The 17,440-nt window shown below is 31.7% G+C and overlaps 2 protein-coding genes across 2 annotated transcripts; one reads left to right on the plus strand and one right to left on the minus strand.

Annotated features, from left to right (window-relative positions):
• The first annotated feature begins 886 nt into the window (after window positions 1-886).
• LOC132737446 (serum paraoxonase/arylesterase 1-like) lies at window positions 887-8,734 on the plus strand. The gene is made up of 9 exons (XM_060724737.1): window positions 887-1,045; window positions 1,446-1,516; window positions 2,271-2,326; window positions 4,681-4,828; window positions 5,536-5,653; window positions 6,450-6,659; window positions 7,106-7,187; window positions 7,909-8,043; window positions 8,425-8,734. Exons 1-9 carry the CDS (start codon window positions 981-983, stop codon window positions 8,644-8,646), a joined length of 1,107 nt encoding a protein of 368 aa, XP_060580720.1. The 5' UTR covers window positions 887-980; the 3' UTR covers window positions 8,647-8,734.
• A 135-nt stretch (window positions 8,735-8,869) lies between these two features.
• LOC132737447 (serum paraoxonase/arylesterase 2-like) lies at window positions 8,870-15,673 on the minus strand. The gene is made up of 9 exons (XM_060724738.1): window positions 15,478-15,673; window positions 14,750-14,820; window positions 13,732-13,787; window positions 13,175-13,328; window positions 12,571-12,691; window positions 10,996-11,190; window positions 10,392-10,473; window positions 9,892-10,011; window positions 8,870-9,307 (listed from the first exon to the last, which is right to left on the minus strand). Exons 1-9 carry the CDS (start codon window positions 15,540-15,542, stop codon window positions 9,128-9,130), a joined length of 1,044 nt encoding a protein of 347 aa, XP_060580721.1. The 5' UTR covers window positions 15,543-15,673; the 3' UTR covers window positions 8,870-9,127.
• Between the last annotated feature and the right edge of the window lie 1,767 nt (window positions 15,674-17,440).

Consider the following 17,440-nt stretch of genomic DNA (forward strand, 5'->3'; position numbering starts at 1 on the left):
CCGCGTACATCTAAGAGATAAATAGTCTCAAATTTGGCATGTGTTGACCATAATGTAGTTCATTTTGTATTGAAATTTGAAGTTTATCAGCATTTTAGTTTAGTGTAAATAGTGTATTTGATAAAAGTAAAAGTTACAGAATTATGCATTTTTTATGTTTGTTGTCTCGTTACGTGACCATTAACCAGTCTATATTGAGATAATCTCATTTAATGATCAAAGAAAGTGTTCGAGACCCGAGTATACGTCATATGGACTTGGATTTAAACGATGTTCCAGTCAAAAAATTAAATATCCAAAGGCACAAGTTTGTAAATTTATCTTTAATTCCTCAGCCGTTTACACTGATATTGATCAAATTTCAAATTAAATGCAAATAATCGAGCAATCAATACATTTCTGCAAAGTTTGATACCAAACATTCCATTATTTGGCTTAAATGAGAGTATTTCGAATTTCCCTGTTTCCATGTACACATTTTCTTTTGCAACACAGTATATTTTATATTCTATAAACATTGCATTTGGACAGTTTATTTTCATAGAAAAATCAAGTTTATTTCAAAAATGTACTTGAGAACATCTTGTTTTACTGATCATCAGCTTACGTGCATATTCTCACACGGCCCAACTGCAAGAAATATTTAACATAGAAACAGACATAGACAAGATAAAAGTTCACCTAATAAAGACACAGGCTAATATAGTCATAATATACTATATTACGAACCATGCTATCCCTAACAATATAGTTATGATGCGGTATAAATGATTTTAAAAAAGTATAATCTATTTACTCAATGCTTTACCGCTACGTAGCTAAAATATGCTGACAAAGACACACCGCCTCTCGTCAGCAATATTTTGTAATAGAGGTGAAAGTTTAAAATAGGTGAAGGTTATGGAATAAGAAAACAAAACAACGAACGAAACTATAAATTTATTTCACAATCATTTTAATGTATAAATCAAACTTAAGCAATGTTTGGTTCCGCAGCTAAGCTAGTTTTCCTCGGTTTTATCCTTAAACAGATTTTGGACTATAGGTTGTTAATTGTAGAAAATATTATTATTATTATTATTATTATTATTATTATACCCGTTTAAAAGTGCTTTAACGTTGATATTTTTTGTTAAAAAATACTTAAAAATACATTTTTGTATAGATTCGCGATGAGAAATGTCTTGTAAAATAGAAAAGAAATATCGTGAAAACCGTAAACATACGCCGTCTCATAAGTGCAGTAAAGGTTAATACCTTCTAGTTTTAAAAGGAGTTAACCAATTATTGCAATAAGGTGACGATATCATAATTTTTATAAATCGTTATTATTCACACGAATTCTCCAAAGTCACATATAGTATGCGTTTTAAACAAAAATGAACTACTGTGTAATACTCAAGAAGAGTTCAAGAATCTTAGAAATATGTTAAAATTAATTTCAGGGACTGGTTGGATTTTGACCGTGAAATTATTTTCTCTGTTGCTCCTGGGAAATGCCGAATTGTTCTCCATGGTAAGAATTTACTTTCTAGATTTATTCTAAGTTAAATGAAATGTGACACAAATTCAATCTTTTTTTCAACTAGAATAAGCTTTTTATCTATTCATCTCTCGATTGTTGCTGCACTTACAAAGACATAATGATATGTCTCAAAAAATTTTTTGTCACCAAAAAGAATAGGTAATTAGATGAACAAAGTTTAACGTTTAAAAATTTTAACAACGCACATTGTTTTAACTGCAATATCTGAAAACTTTAAAAAAACATATTGCACAAAGGTAACTCTTATAGATTATTTTGACCGTGACCGGAACATGCAATATTCAAAGCATAGATTTGCAAGGCAAAATTAATTATGAAGAATAATAGAAACTGTTATAGCGATCGGATGCTTTTGCTCACCGCATATATAGTACGAGTTATGATTCAGCACTTTTGTAACGTTGTTTTCTATTGGAAAATCTTGACGTTTTTATAAAGTGGTTCCGATTATATATATAATAGTTAATAAAGAGCCATATACTAGTAACCTGTCAAAAATCTTTATAACTAATAGTATTCTTTTATGGAAGAAAAGCAAAAGAACCAAGATAAAATGATTTTTATTCCAACATTTAGGCAAGAAATACCAAATGAATGCATCAAATAAGATGATTTTATATTCCAATAGCAAGTTGGTATACCCGTGTCGATTGCAATTAATACTGTGAATGAGATTAATATATCTGTCTGGAATGATACTAATAGAGGTATAATTGTTTTACAGAGGGAGGCTCGGAGGATTTGACTCATATTGGTAATGGTGTCGTTGTGTTTTCAACGGTAAGATATTTACTTGTACTAAAATAGAGATGAAAAAAACAACAGAATCCCAAAAGAAAGCCCAACACGTCAAAATTGAATATGTTGCAGGCTCGGTTTGATTAAGCCGTTCATAGACGGTAGTGGTAGTTGCAAGCTACCGTCCATGCCCCCTAGCACCGGCTTAAGCAGAATCCAACATTTAAAATAAACTGGCAAAATTTTGAATTTTTAAACCCCCGTAGATGTGTTCATAACCCACTTAACCTGCTTAATTTCTGTATTTGTAATTAGTTTGTCCTGTTTTGAATTGGGAATAGTCCATTCAAAGTTTGATTATTTCAGTATCTTTCCAAATTAGATGTTAAACCCTTGACTTTGATTTTAAGATCATTTCAGTTTACTTTACTTTTTTTAAAAAATATGTGTACAAATGTGAGGTTTTTACACTTGAAGCTTGTGAGGTGTGAAGAAAAGAAAAGAAAGCAAGCAACAACAGCAAATAAAAACCTAAAAAAACTAAAAATAAAAAACAATAACAAAAAACAAAAACAACAAAAAAAGCAACAAAAAAAAACAAAAAAAAACAACACAAAATAAAACGAAATACTCCTCGAACACACTATCCCTGTGTTGAGGAGCAACCAGTTAAAGCACTAAGCCAACGCTCACCCTAACCTTGCCTTTTCAGTTAAATTCATTTGATTTGTAAGCTATTCTGCCCACCATTGTAAAATTAAGAATTTAATTAAAAACCATAAGAATGTAATTCAAGTCAAGGTTACTGTGACCTTATTTAAATAGTGTTATAAACTAAACAATTAAAATAGATTAAATTAAAATAGATTATTATCAAAACAAGCAATATTACATAAAATAGGTTTACTTAAATCCTATAGTTGACAAGTCTAAGTTTCGATTGACCTGACGATGTCGGTATTTTGTTTAACATGACAACGGTGTCTGGCTAAGACATCAGTAAATAACAGCGTCCATTATCTTACTTTCATGTCTAGTAGACACGAGGCGTCTCAAGGCCGAATTTGTATTTTAATCACCTCCACCCACTTGTTTTTATATATTGATCCCATGCGAAAGTGACCTTGTTGAGTTGGTAGATTTTGTAAAATTAATCTAAGTAGCTTTTTAAATACTACTTACGGATAAGAAATATTTTATCTTTATTTAAGGAAAATATCATGTAAGGATAAAATTTCTTAAGATGTATATTGACTACGAACCCTGATTTACAGAAAACATCCTCGATTTCAATTACCAAACATTTTTTTTTCGGCAAATATTTTCAAATAAACCCTCTAAGATAATCTAGAATATGTTTGACTATTGTTATATGAGGCTACAACACAAGTCATATCATTTAACAAGAGTTGTCGGTAGGACAGCAACGCTCGACTATTCTTAGTGCTTGATAGTAAAAAAAAGCCTTGGTAATGTAAAATTTTCTAAGTTAACAAAAGGGCAAAATTTGTCTTTAAATCCATGTTACAGATATAGGCCTTGAAGAGAGCCGTATTGTGTTCTCAAGGAGAAGTAAATAATTTCAACTTGTTTCAAAGCCAGATGTTAATAGAATATAAAAATATCTGAGGTGGTATGCAAACTTAAATGTAAATTCTAATGTAAATTGTAATGCTTCATAGAGTTACCTCCTCCTGTCTACAGGTTGGGGTCATGATAGTGAAAAAGTGTGCACAGTTTCAAAGTAATAATATAAACATATTATGTCAATGGACTTTGAAAATATTTGAAGTATTTGAAGTATTAAAAAACTTTAACGAAAATTCTTAGTCGAAACAGGAGCATAATTCTGTTAAAATGCTTGATACAGTTACCTTCTCCTGTCTACAGGTTGGGGTCATGATGGTGAACAAGTGTGCAAAGTTTCAAAGCCATATGTCAATGGACTTTGAAAATATGTGAGGTATTACAAAAGCTTTAACGTAAAATAAAATCGAAAAAGGGGCATAATTCTGTCAAAATACTTAATACAGTTACCTCGTCGTGTTTACAGGTTGGGGTCATGATAGTGAACAAGTGTGAAAAGTTTCAAAGCCATATGTCAATGGACTTTGAAAATATTTGAGGTATTACAAAAACTTTAACATAAGTGGTTACGCCGACGCCGACGCTCGGGTGACTACAATAGCTCTGCTTATTCTTATCGAATAGTCAAGCTAAAAAGAAAAAAAATATTTTGCAATTTGAAATACATGACCTTTTACGTGTAAATTAGTTTTATAATTTCTGAAAAGAGAGAGAACTTGCTTTATTTTTCTTCTTGTTCCAACTCGTTACATTTTCCGACAGAGGAAGAATAACTCAAATTTTCAATTGCCTTACGTTTCAATTTTCAGGGTTTAGAGGCTTCAGAAGGATTGATAAAAGCAGTTGATTTAAACAAAAGTCTAGAGGCGTTTACTCTCAATATTACAAATGCTCCTGCCAGGAATGATTTTATGTCCAAACCCCATGGATTGTCCACATGGCGAGATCCCAATACTGGTAATTGGTTATTTTATGATTGAAAACTGATATAAGTTCTACCTTTATTATAAAGAAGATTTGTTTGGTTGTTTGGGTTTCACGTCACACCGACACAGTATAGGTCATATGGCGACGTCCAAGCTTTACTGGTGATAGAAGACCTCAGGTACCCTTGCGTCCATTATTTCAGACACGAGCGAGCCCCTGAGTAGAACTACCGACGTCCCGTAAGCTGTATAAAAGAAGAGCAACGGACATACAATAAAAATATGACCAAATGTAAAATTACAGGAGGATTGATTATTCTTTAAAAGAAACTATGTCAAGTGCAATATCTTTCACGACAATTGGGCAGGTACAGATTTAGTGTGGATACTAATGATATATATACTATAGTGTCAGGAACACTAATGGCTGAACTGACTGCATTTATGTAGAATAAAATTCGTCAAATTAATTTTCATCCCACTTGCGGAGACTGAATGTGATAAGTTCAGGACAACATCATCCAACACATCTATGCCGTGTTAAATTGTCTGCTCAGTTTACCATTCGGTCTGTACCTATTTTAAAATCTTCCTTGAAATGTTGAATGGTTTTGTCCAGATTGAATGAAGAATAAGTATTTTTAGCTTGCAAGAGTAAGGTTGCGTTCATTTAAATCTGTTATTCTATGTGTTTGTTATTCTAACAAAGAATATAAAGTATAATTTCGTGTATTTCAGGGAAGCGATATCTGTATGTAATATCACATGCCACAGAAGAAAGTATTGAAGCATTTGAGATTGAAGATGATTTGAATTTAAGATACCTTAAAACGTTTACAGACTCGAGTTTTAGATTGTAAGTCATCGTTATATTTCATAGCTATGGCATCACAGCATGACATTAATATTATTAAGTTTTTATTAGTCTTTGAACAAGAGAAATTGATAACAACCAAAGAGAGGGTCAATGAAGGCTGTCCCCACAACATTTAGATACATATGACAACAAGGAAGCAAGCAGCGCAACACCAAGCAGTAGTTACCCACACTTGGTCGATTTACGTATGTTTTACTCTAAAGAAAATGTATCCATGATCCACAGTCTCAGGTACATTGTAGTTGGACAACACGTTCGTAATATAACCACACAATAGCTTTGCTACCAAAAAGGTTATATTGTATAAAATAGTTTTCAGTTCCCATCTGTGAAATTTAAAATGGATAATATGTATATGGATTGTTATTTAAAAAGAAACACGTAAATGCTAATTCCAGTAACATGTAAACAGTTTTTGTTGTAACAAACGTTAATTCAGTTTTGAATTCACAAGGCAACACACATTGTAGGTATACTGATTGTTTTGTGATGTTAAAGAAATTGTTAGGTTGTTTGCAAATGAATAATGTCGTCATCCATTTAAATATAAATTTAGTATTTTCTTCAAAATACTGGATCTCTATAGTTCTTATATGTGACCCTTAATTTGTTTTAACTTTCGTAAATTTACTTACCAAGAAACTTTTCATACTACGCCAATAAGGAAATGGTTTCACCTGAGAGTCAGAACAATAGTAAGAACACAATGAGTTATATTTATGTGATATTTTTAGGTAGTCCCAAACTATATGTAATTCGTATATTCTATTTGCAGTGTAAACGACCTAGTCGTTGTCGGGAAGGATAAGTTCTACACTTCACAATTTGCTTATTGTTCCATCCATGACGAATCATATAAAATAAACCTTGAATGGCTCTCCCATTGGAAAAGTGGAAAAGTGTTTTACTTTGATGGTCACAGAGCTCGGGTTGTGGCATCAAACCTCCGTCAACCAAATGGAATCAATGTTTCCCCGGACGGAAAGTATGGCATAATATTAGTTACCAATTTTCATGTGTTAATCAGAATCCTTACTATAAGACATGTATTGATAAATGGAAAACCCAGTTGGTCACCTTACACGTCAAAAAAGTATTTCTGGTTTGGCATAATACAACCCGAAAATGTGCAGTATTGATATTATACTAGAACATTCCACGTATATAAACTATAGCACCGCCTCAACTTTGAAATAAGTTAAAAACTGTTTTTAATGATTGAGCTTTTTGCAGGGTTATTAATACATGTACTTGTAAATGTATATAACGGACAACAAAAAGCTAATATTACTAATATACAAAGTTTTAAATTTTTTAAATTTATTTTAATGCATGATATTGTTTGGTCAGGAGAGGCTTACTGACAATGAAATGATAAAATGGTACACATAATCTGTTAGTATATGTTTGTATATTTCTTTATTTGTAAAGGGTGTTGTATCTAGCAGAATGGGGAGCAAAGACTTTAAGAGCATATAGAAGGGAAACTAGTAACAATCTTGTTGAATTATGGGTAAGTATATAATTGTAAAGTTTGCTTCGTATATACATAAATGCTATCACCTAAGTGAGACTTTTTGTACACCATAATGTATATATAACAGGATTAGGGAAAGCAAAAATAAATGGATAGGATTTTCAGACTCGATTTAGATAAATATTTTTGTGCTCTATTTAAATAAAAGCGAAACAGACTCCATCTTGCATTGACCCATTTCCAAACGTATCTACATAGCATTTTGAAATGTCCGTCAGCTTAACTCAACAGTGAGAACCTTGGATAAAAAAATGCAGAGGTAGCTGGTTCAATCCTCGGGCAAGGTGATATTTCCTGATTTAAATTTGAGTCTAATAATCATTTGTCTCTTACCGCTGATTCACTTGCAAAAAAATACTTAGTATCTGTTTGGTTAATTCACCATCCCCAATATTTTATAAAAATGTGCTAAAATCCGCATAAATCCCCCAAGACTGATGTGCAAACGAACAAGGGTATTGAAATGATTGATTACAATTTGCAATAAAAAAACAGACAAGATTAGGTAAAGAATCATTATCTATGATTATTTCAAAGTAATAAACACAGATGCTTTGTATAATGTGGAAATGCATATAAATCGAATTGCAGTACACATAATTACTACCGAGTTTATTTTGCTTAAACAGTTTAAAATAAGTAACTTTCAGACCATTTATTTCAAAATACACGTTAAATTCTATTGTTGACATTTCAGAGTACGTATCTTGGAACTGGTATTGATAATATCGAAGTACAACAAGACACCGGCGATCTTTGGATCGGATCCCATCCCGTTATGTGGAAAACCATTAGTCTTATAAACATATTTGGAGAGAAACTTCCCGGTCAGGTATGCGATTTGCAACCTATTTAAGTTTAGGTTTGAAACTCAGGTTTTCTGTATTTTGAAAACGATACACATATAAAATTTTACATGCATAAACATAAACAGACATTGATAAAATTGTATAAATTTGTACGTAGATATTAAAATAAACACTTGCTTGTATACGATATTTATTGCCTTTGGGACTTCACTTATCATTTTCAGCACTGTTCGCTATTCACTGAGTACATATTTCAAAATTGTGTTCTAAAATGATGGATGGTTGACTCTAGTTTTAAAAAAGACCTTTAAAGTATTTTTGATTATTGAAATATTGCTTCATAGCAATAGTTGGTCCAAAACCTAGTTTGGATATTTTAAGAAAGCTTTTTTTTCTCTGATTAGGCGTTGCGAATAAAGATGACTGACAATGCTATCTCCGAGATTGAAGAAGTTTACTCCGAGGATGGCAATATGTTATCAGGAACATCATCAGCAACGTATGTCAATGGGAAGCTAGTGATTGGAACCGTGTCCAAGAAGGCCGCAATATGTGATATGGACTATTTGTCAGACAATGGTGATTCGGAAAGTGACAAGCTTCCCGGGACATATATTAACATTTGAATACTTGTAGATGTTTTACTACAACCTTTGTCAAATAACTTTTTACATGTTTTTATTATCATACCACTTAAATAAATGTTGGTTAAAAGTAAGAGTTTGTTCTTTTGTGCTGGTTTCAAATGTGGGAAAGAAAAATTGTGCATTTTGGGATGGTCTGGTATTATTATCAGCAAAGTATCATATCAGGTTTTCGTTTCTTCATTTATATTATTAACTAAATGAATATCGTTTTAAATATCTTTTATTTATCGATTCTGTACCAGTATAGTCCGGATACACATTCAATTCAATATACAAAACATTCACTTCACATACAATTTACTGATATTTAAGTAATTGGCTCTGAATTATACCAGGCGAGTTAGAACTGAGATCAACACACTTGACACCATCCTTCAGACATTTTCAGCTTCACATTATCAGTCTTATACTTGATGCTAAAAGCAAATGTCATTAAATTCTTGTATCTTCCCTAAAAGTTCTAGTTGTTTGGTGTTAAGTAATTCACATCACAAACAATAGCTTGGTCATTGACAGAGCCAACGACAATTTTCCCGGCAGCAAATGTTGCTACAGATGATCCAGCTATGTTTCTACCGTCATCTTGGTAAATTGTTTCCATCTCGGAGACCTTGTTCTCTCGCATTTTGACCCGGATTACCTGTATAGATATAGAATTGATTGTAATATGAGTATTATTTATAGCCATGAAAATTACGCTGGCAAGGAGAAAAAATAAAAATGTGACCCAGAAAAAGTGACTTATGTCCCACATTCCCAGAAATCATACTTGACAATCGAATTCATACAATACTTGGAATGGGGAACATTTGAACATTACTTCAAACCCACAATGAAAGGCTTTATATGGACCGGTATTGTAACGCAGTCTACAATTTTGGCTTTTGATCTTGATCTTTGGGCTACGGACCTTGCAAACTACAGTCGTATCAACAATTTGAATAGTTTTGCTCAGTATAAAATCCACTAAAATTGGAACAACTTGATCGCGCACGATTGTGTACAAACTGACAGAAATAAAGACGGAAGGCCAAGAAACACTTTGAAATTGATCATAGTAACTCTTCTTGATCACGCTAGTGTTTATATCTCAATACCAATAGTATTTAGATATATATTTTTTTAAGATTTCAAAACTGAGTTTGATTGACATACTACGAAAAATAAGCATATTTTGATACGATTAAATAATGAACAAAAATCACAAACTAACTGACACTATACCTGACTTGGACGTAATCGGCCCATGAGAACTTTCCAAGTGATAGGAATTGCACCTATCCAAAGGTCTCCCGAGTCAGGGTCAACCTCAATATTGTCTATTCCAGTACCAGTATTCACGCTCTAGAAAAAGACATGTTAAAAGAAGACGTATCATTTGACAAATGTTAAACAATCATAGAAATAACCAATATACGCAATTTCAAGAAAAAAAAGTATTTAATCAGGTATTTTGAATTATGATCAAACTGATTGTATATTATAGTTTCAATGTAAACCATCCCATATTTAAAGAATAATGTTGGCATCGGCTATGTTCATCGGCTAGGGCTATTCACCACTGGTCTGGGGTTTTTTGATGCGTAGGAAATGACATAAAACAAGTGCAAAATATATTTATTGCAGCTGATAAAGATGCTATAGCTGGACAACAACCATCTGAACATCATAATTAAATAAATTCACCATTGTATATTTTTCATTGTATATCAAATGTACTTTACCCATTCTTCTACAAGATTGTTTGACGAGTCTATTCTAAGGCCTTTTAACGAACGTGTTCCCCATTCTGTGACATATATCATTCTAAAAATAATATTTGTACGTTAGCGGATATAACAACACTTTAGCATGATAACAAATATGACAAAAATTAAAAAGAAGCAGGGAAGCCTTGTTACCGCCCATTGGGCGGGTCCTCTCGAGACGGATATTCCGATCTGAACCGCAACATATGTCTTTTGACATTCGTTAACACCTTTCTCACATAAAACCTTGTTCTAATAAATCTCAAGTCAAATAATGTGTCGTTAATAAACTTCTGCAAATTTAGGTACTAAATTGACCACCGTTTTGTTTCCATTAGTATATACGTTCTACAAGTGTGAATATATCATATGAAACGGGCAAAATTAGAAAGTTTTATCAAAGTGGATGAACGATATCACTGTACAATGTCTTGCAAGCCTATCGATTAAATGCGAACCACTAAACTTTATAAACGTGAAAGTAATTTGTTAATATATGTAAACACCAGAATATATGTATGTTTCGCAAAAATACAAATTACTAAAATGATTTATCTTTAGAAAACAAAGCTTAACTTACTTTTTATCTGGCGAGATATTGATTCCATTAGGTACATGGTATCCCTGGATAACTTCTCTCGCTTTATTACCATCGTAATAATAGATACCACCAAATTTAAGAAGACTTATCCATTCTAAAACTATGTATTTACGAAAATGTATGCTTTTTGTTATGTAGAACTTATCTTTTCCAACAGCAACCAAATCGTTCATCCTATAAGAATAAAAAGGACAAACAATCAAATACTCAATTACATTATAAACTTATTCAAACTAAGTTAACATGCAAAAAAGTCACTTGACTTATTAAGATGTACCCTAACAGTTCTGGTTGCATCATATGTTTGTGGCCGAAGAATTGCAGACATCATACCTGATACTTGACCGTGAAAAACATCATTGAAATATGTTTTGGAATATGAACAAGATGACAATTGATGTTTACACACGCCTACTTCTAACATATAATGCTACTTCTAAATTAAACAAGGAATGGTTTTTAATGAGCTGAGCCTGTATTTTTCTCAATTTTGTCGTTTTAGGCGTTCTTTAGGGATTCCGTTTCTCTCTATTTCCTGTGCCTCTGCCGTGCAGATCTACCTTAAATTCTACAATTAATCAACAATAATCAACGAAATAAAACGTCTTATGTTTAGAATGATATAAGGAGGAGCAAACTGCAATGATTCATTTGTTGGGTTTTAAGACACACCGATACGGAATGTCAGGAAAAACCTACGTGCCCCTCCGTGCATTATTTCTTTTCTGTAACTGATAAAAAACTTTTGTCTGTATTTTAATAACCTATGGCCCATTTATTGCAGATTAATGAACAAAATGACTCATGTCATTTTCATTCATGAAAAGTAACTAATTTTTATTCTATTTCCTATTTATTATTAAAGAATGACTGATTTATTGCACATTAATTAACAAAGGCTAATTCCATCCACATTATCGAGCACATACTCATCACAGTATTGTACATTAATAAACATCGACTGATTTATAGCAAATTAATAAACAACGGCTTAGGTTATCAACATTAATTAACAACAACTTATTTATTGCAAATTAATGAACAAAACGACTCACTTTTTGAATGTCAATAAACAACTACTCACTTATTGCATGTCAATAAACAACTACTCACTTACTGCATTTTACACCGGTTTTGTCGTTTTTATGCGAAAAAATTAACCACTCAGGTCTACGGCCTTCGTGGTCAATTCATACGCATCAAAATTCCAAACCGGTTTTAAATAGCCGATAAACACCGCTAAGACCGATATTATTTCTTAAACAACGCCTCACTTATTGCATGTCAATGAACAACGACTCACTTATTGCATGTCAATAAACAACTACTTACCTTATTGCATGTCAATAAACAACTACTTACCTTATTGCATGTCAATAAACAACGCCTCACTTATTACATGTCAATAAACAACAACCCATTTTATTCACACTATTGAACAACTATTCATTTAATTAAATCCCATTCACGTTATTAGATCTATTTTGCCTGTGTACATCATTTTTATACAGATAATCAAACATGTAGGAGTGAAATATCTGAAAAAAGCCTTACAATTTGAAAAGGGGATCTGTAATTGATCTGATGTACTGAAGTTCAAACGATTTCAAAACCTCAAAAACTTCAACCCGATCTCCCTCCATTGGATGAGTAATCACATACAGAAACAACTGATCTAAAAACAAAAACACAAACATTGCATCAACCATGTAAATAAGTTTAATAATGACACTTTTTGGAAAATAGAGTTAACATTGTCCAAAAATAGATTTAACATTGTCTACCTATAATTAAAATTAACCTTTCACTAGAAGGGCAATCAGATAGTTTAGGACATACTACTGTTATTTTTTTATGTTGAAATCTAAGTAAGAATATAGAACAATACCACACATGGTTTCAACTACAATAAAAAGTTTTCAGACATTATAAATGTCCTTACTTTATATACCTAGAAATCAATTATTACATATATTTTGTTCTTTGCATGTGTTGTATCCCTTATAAAATGATAAGTCTGATGAATGAAACTTTCGTTTCCGTTGAGGAATGAATTTCAAGTTTGAGATTAAAAAAAAAAAGAGAAAAAAAGATAATATAAGAAATTATGTAATAATGTCACTGGAAAAATTATCTCTTTTTTAAAAAAAATTCTAACCTGTATTTGGATCTCGCCATGTACTTATTCCGTGAGGTCCCGCCAGAAAATCTTCTCTTTTAGGCGCGTTTATAATATTTAGTGGAGTTAACTTGTTGTGATTTTGTAAGTCCAACATTTGCAGCTTTCCAATTGATCCGGAAAAACTCAAGCCCTTTGTGCAATGCAAATCAAAATATAAGAAATCGTCATTGATAAAAAACAATATGTCAAAAGAATAAACGACTTTACACATTTCTGCAATTGTCAGGAAATTATGGTGCGGATCGAACAAACCGTTTGCACAAAACCCAAATTATTATATAAGCAGAAACAAGTTTTCGAATGAGTCTTTTTTAAATATTATGAAATAAGACAGGACTGTGTATCTTTGAGAAATAATTTCTTAAGCTGACGAAAATGGACAATAATAGCTCTTATGATCCGATATCATGACAATGAATATGAAAGACAACTAGTAATCTTTACAGTAGTGATATTTTTCTTATTTATTTTGTTAACATACTATAAGCACAAAAAAATTAACTACTAAAGGAGCGAAACAATATTCGACTTACTGTTGACATCAAGAGAACCCCGTTAACAATGTGCGTAACATCTTCTGCCCCACCATCTACAAATACAGTTAGTTAAAAACAATGAATTACAATTTGCATACATAATATATAATAAATAAACAAAACCGACTTACTTCTTCAGTCACGATGCATGATACCGTTCTTAAGAAATGTAAGTAATTTTATTATTTTTGTGCAGAGCAAAATATGATTTTCTAAATATACTTATCATAGATGACTTAAGAAAATGACTTTTGGAATCATGACAGCATTTAGAAAATGAGCAAACATTTTCACAATAAATACGACTGATTTATTATAACTTACCATCAAATAGACGTGTGTCCGCTAAACTTATATATAAACTTAGGAATAAAAGAAATCGTATATCCGATAAAATATGATTATAAAAAGTAATCAATAAAATATATCCATTAAAATTACACTATAAAAACCAAAAGACGTGTGTCCAATTAAAAGTAAATAGAGGAATTTCCGATAATATGAAAACTTGCGTTACTGCCAATGAACATGTATTCTATACCTGATGCAGCAACAACAACAACAACAACAACAACAACAACAATATCAACAACAACAACAAATGTTTATCTGATGAATAACATAGCCGAAAAACCTATATTGGACGAGTTGCAAGTCGAGTATAATATAGATTTAAAAGATGTCTGCCAGTCCAATAGAATCAGTATTATGCTCAACAATGTATAATGACCTCTTTGTTTTACACCACCATTTCTAACATTTAATAGTACGTCAAGGATTTATGAATATTTGGACTATTAGAAATGGAAACGAAGCTTTAGTACGATATGCATTCAATATAGATATTTTGGACGCTGGAAATAAAAACGAGGCTAAATTAATAAGATAATAATGATGATTTCTATTAGAATATCACGTGGTTCAAAAGCTGATTGTTCGTTGGTTATATTTTATACGGTGTGCAGTAGGTATGTCTATATACGGTGCGCAGTAGGTATGTTTCAAATAGTCTTACTTTCTAAGATTGTTGTACAGTTGCCTGGTCTGACATTAAGAATCACATCCTTTTCCCAGTCTAGCCAATCTCTGTAATACACCATAGAAAAAGACTCCCTAGTCAACGGTTCTAATTGTTTCATCTTTAATTAAAGAATATTGATATACTTAATGAGAAAACCCATGATTTTAGTATTCCAGAAACAGATATGCATTGTATTAGATTTTTTTTGTAAAATAGCTACCTGATCGCTTGTGGCTACTGAATAAAAATTAATATAAAATCAGAAGTTTATAAATTCAATTCAATAGTTATTTGCGATACTCAGCATATAATATGCCACAAAACACTATAACATGCACACAATCGCTAATGATTTATATAAACAATATTATCATAAAGTAACTTTTATACTTTATATATCAAAAGGAACAAAAATGCCTTTGAGAAAATACTTTTAATGGCCACAAAAAAAAATCTTTTTAAATGTTTGATAGATATATAATGCAAATATACAATAATTTGACTATATTTTCAACTACATGTATTCTATATCACGTGTGACAATATAGTTATTTTTAGCCGTCACGTGACCGTCGTATTATTAAACGGGTTCACAAACTATGACGCATAGAGAGCCGTTTATATTATAGCGATCTTGGGTTCGAATAGGTTAAATATTATAAATCACGCATTTAAACAGAAGTTGTTTGTAAGTATATAAGTATTGTTTCACACACACTTACCTATAGTTAAGGAAATATCTGAAACCAAATCCAAAAAGAGCTATAAACACAACTTTTCCAATCATAATTCAGTGATAAACTCCCTTGAATAACGCTAAAATCCATTTACGATTAAACCTATCTTACTCTATAAAAATATTGCCTGTGTGTAAATGATAAACATTCGCTCAACAGATTTATCATTTCTCAGCTGTTGATCTACACATCACACTTTAAAAACATTGCGGTCTACACGGTTTACAAACATTGCGGTCTACACGGATAAACTATAACACCGTTTGCGAATCAATATTGATGCATGGCAGTAGCTCCCTAAATTTATGAAAGTACGAAAAGTCATCTATTTTTAAACAGGTCGAAAACTCCTTAAATGTGTTTAAGCCATGTGACTAAATCAGGAAATAACTCCAGTAAATACACCATTACAAAGTTACTAATCAGTATAAAATTCATATATACTCGTATATGTTTAATTGCAACTTTTGACTATACGAAATCGTCACACGTGTGAAAAAGCGTATATATCACAAATTGTAGTGTCCTCATAGTTCACGTTCAAAGCATTGTTTATTATTATTTATTTAAACAATTCAAATGAGTTTTATGTCAGTTTCATGTTGATGTCTTTCACAGTTTTAAAATAATTTTACTTTATAGGTAATTTTGGCGATAATTTTAAGTTAAAAAGGGCAAAACTCTAGAAATGTAGCTTTCAGAATAATGACCCTTGTCTCACAACTGTACGCTGTCATGATAAGCAAGTTCTCCAAGTTTCGTGTGAATACCTTTTAAAATCTTTGAAATATGGGCTATAATCTCGATGATGACAATACAGCAATCTTCGAAACAGACAACCTTTACCTCGCTTTAGTTTGGAGGTTCTTCTTAACAGCAATATAAGGCACATAACTCTTTACCAATGGAATTGGCCTCAAGAAGGTCGCATGGCATGACTGTTTAAAGGATCGGCGATTTTTCTTAGATCGACTGAAAATAAAGCAATCATTTTCAAAGAAATTCAACCCACAGTGGTCTTACAACTTCATGAAAACGTAAAAAATTTGTTATGTGACATTAACGTGCACGTAAGAGCATGTTATTGCCAAAATTTACTTACTTTATAGATTATATTACATTGTAGGGTCTTCTTTACAGCAATATAAGGTTCAAATATCTAACGCAAGGGAACATGACGGCAAGATAAAATCGTGTTTTGCATTGACCATTAGTTTTTTTAGACATATTAAGTGTATACATTTTCGTTAAAAAGCAAAAATATTTGGAGCCACTTTTGTGATTCTTATGCGTAATACAAAAACAGCGGGTGGTACGACTGTATAATCATATGAACACTATCTATTGACCAGTATTACGATATAATCACATGCTGAAGTAATGACATAAAGCTTGTTTGTGAAGTCTTATGTCGATACTTTTGTTTCCATTTTTCAGATCATCCGCATTTATCTGCCAAGAAGTGTTTGGTTAAAATACCATGTTTTTTTGTTTTATATGTTAATGAACAATATAAAGTTTATGAAATATGCATAAGTAGAGAGGTAAATAGTGAAGGTTCCTTTTATTTAGTCAGATATATATCGGAAATCTGGGTCACGATTACTGCTAAAAAAGATTCAACCAAACGTTGTATGTACCGACAGAAAAGGCAGTATGACAATGACAAAAACATCCTATTGGTATTGTGATGGGATTGCGCAAATAAATAATTAATTTAGGACGATCCCCAGGTTCTTTGGTTTACAACAATTTATTGAACATTATAATGACATGTATTCTAAATTGATAAATTTACAAAACGTATCAGAAATTTCATGTTCTCAAAAACATTTCCGAACATATATGTTGGGGATTTACATTTAAGTTTAAAAGATATAAAACAAGTGCCTAAAACTTACTTTGTGCTCAGTGTTGTTTTTAATTTAAAACAAATAAAGCATTAAGT

Source organism: Ruditapes philippinarum, unplaced genomic scaffold (genome assembly GCF_026571515.1).
Source record: "Ruditapes philippinarum isolate M1 unplaced genomic scaffold, ASM2657151v2 ctg1684_1_1_1_1, whole genome shotgun sequence".
Taxonomy (NCBI): Eukaryota; Metazoa; Mollusca; class Bivalvia; order Venerida; family Veneridae; genus Ruditapes; species Ruditapes philippinarum.

What these genes read in the sequence shown, in the direction of transcription:
- LOC132737447 (XM_060724738.1), bottom strand. Translation starts at nt 15,542, where the DNA reads ATGATTGGAAAAGTTGTGTTTATAGCTCTTTTTGGATTTGGTTTCAGA. An exon ending in ATGGCGAGATCCAAATACAG is followed by an intron (nt 12,692 to 13,174) that starts GTTAGAATTTTT and finishes TTTTGTTTTTAG; the next exon opens with ATCAGTTGTTTCTGTATGTG. An exon ending in GCCGATTACGTCCAAGTCAG is followed by an intron (nt 9,308 to 9,891) that starts GTATAGTGTCAG and finishes ATATCTATACAG; the next exon opens with GTAATCCGGGTCAAAATGCG.
- LOC132737446 (XM_060724737.1), top strand. Translation starts at nt 981, where the DNA reads ATGTTTGGTTCCGCAGCTAAGCTAGTTTTCCTCGGTTTTATCCTTAAA. An exon ending in ATGCCGAATTGTTCTCCATG is followed by an intron (nt 1,517 to 2,270) that starts GTAAGAATTTAC and finishes ATTGTTTTACAG; the next exon opens with AGGGAGGCTCGGAGGATTTG. An exon ending in GAGAGAAACTTCCCGGTCAG is followed by an intron (nt 8,044 to 8,424) that starts GTATGCGATTTG and finishes TTCTCTGATTAG; the next exon opens with GCGTTGCGAATAAAGATGAC.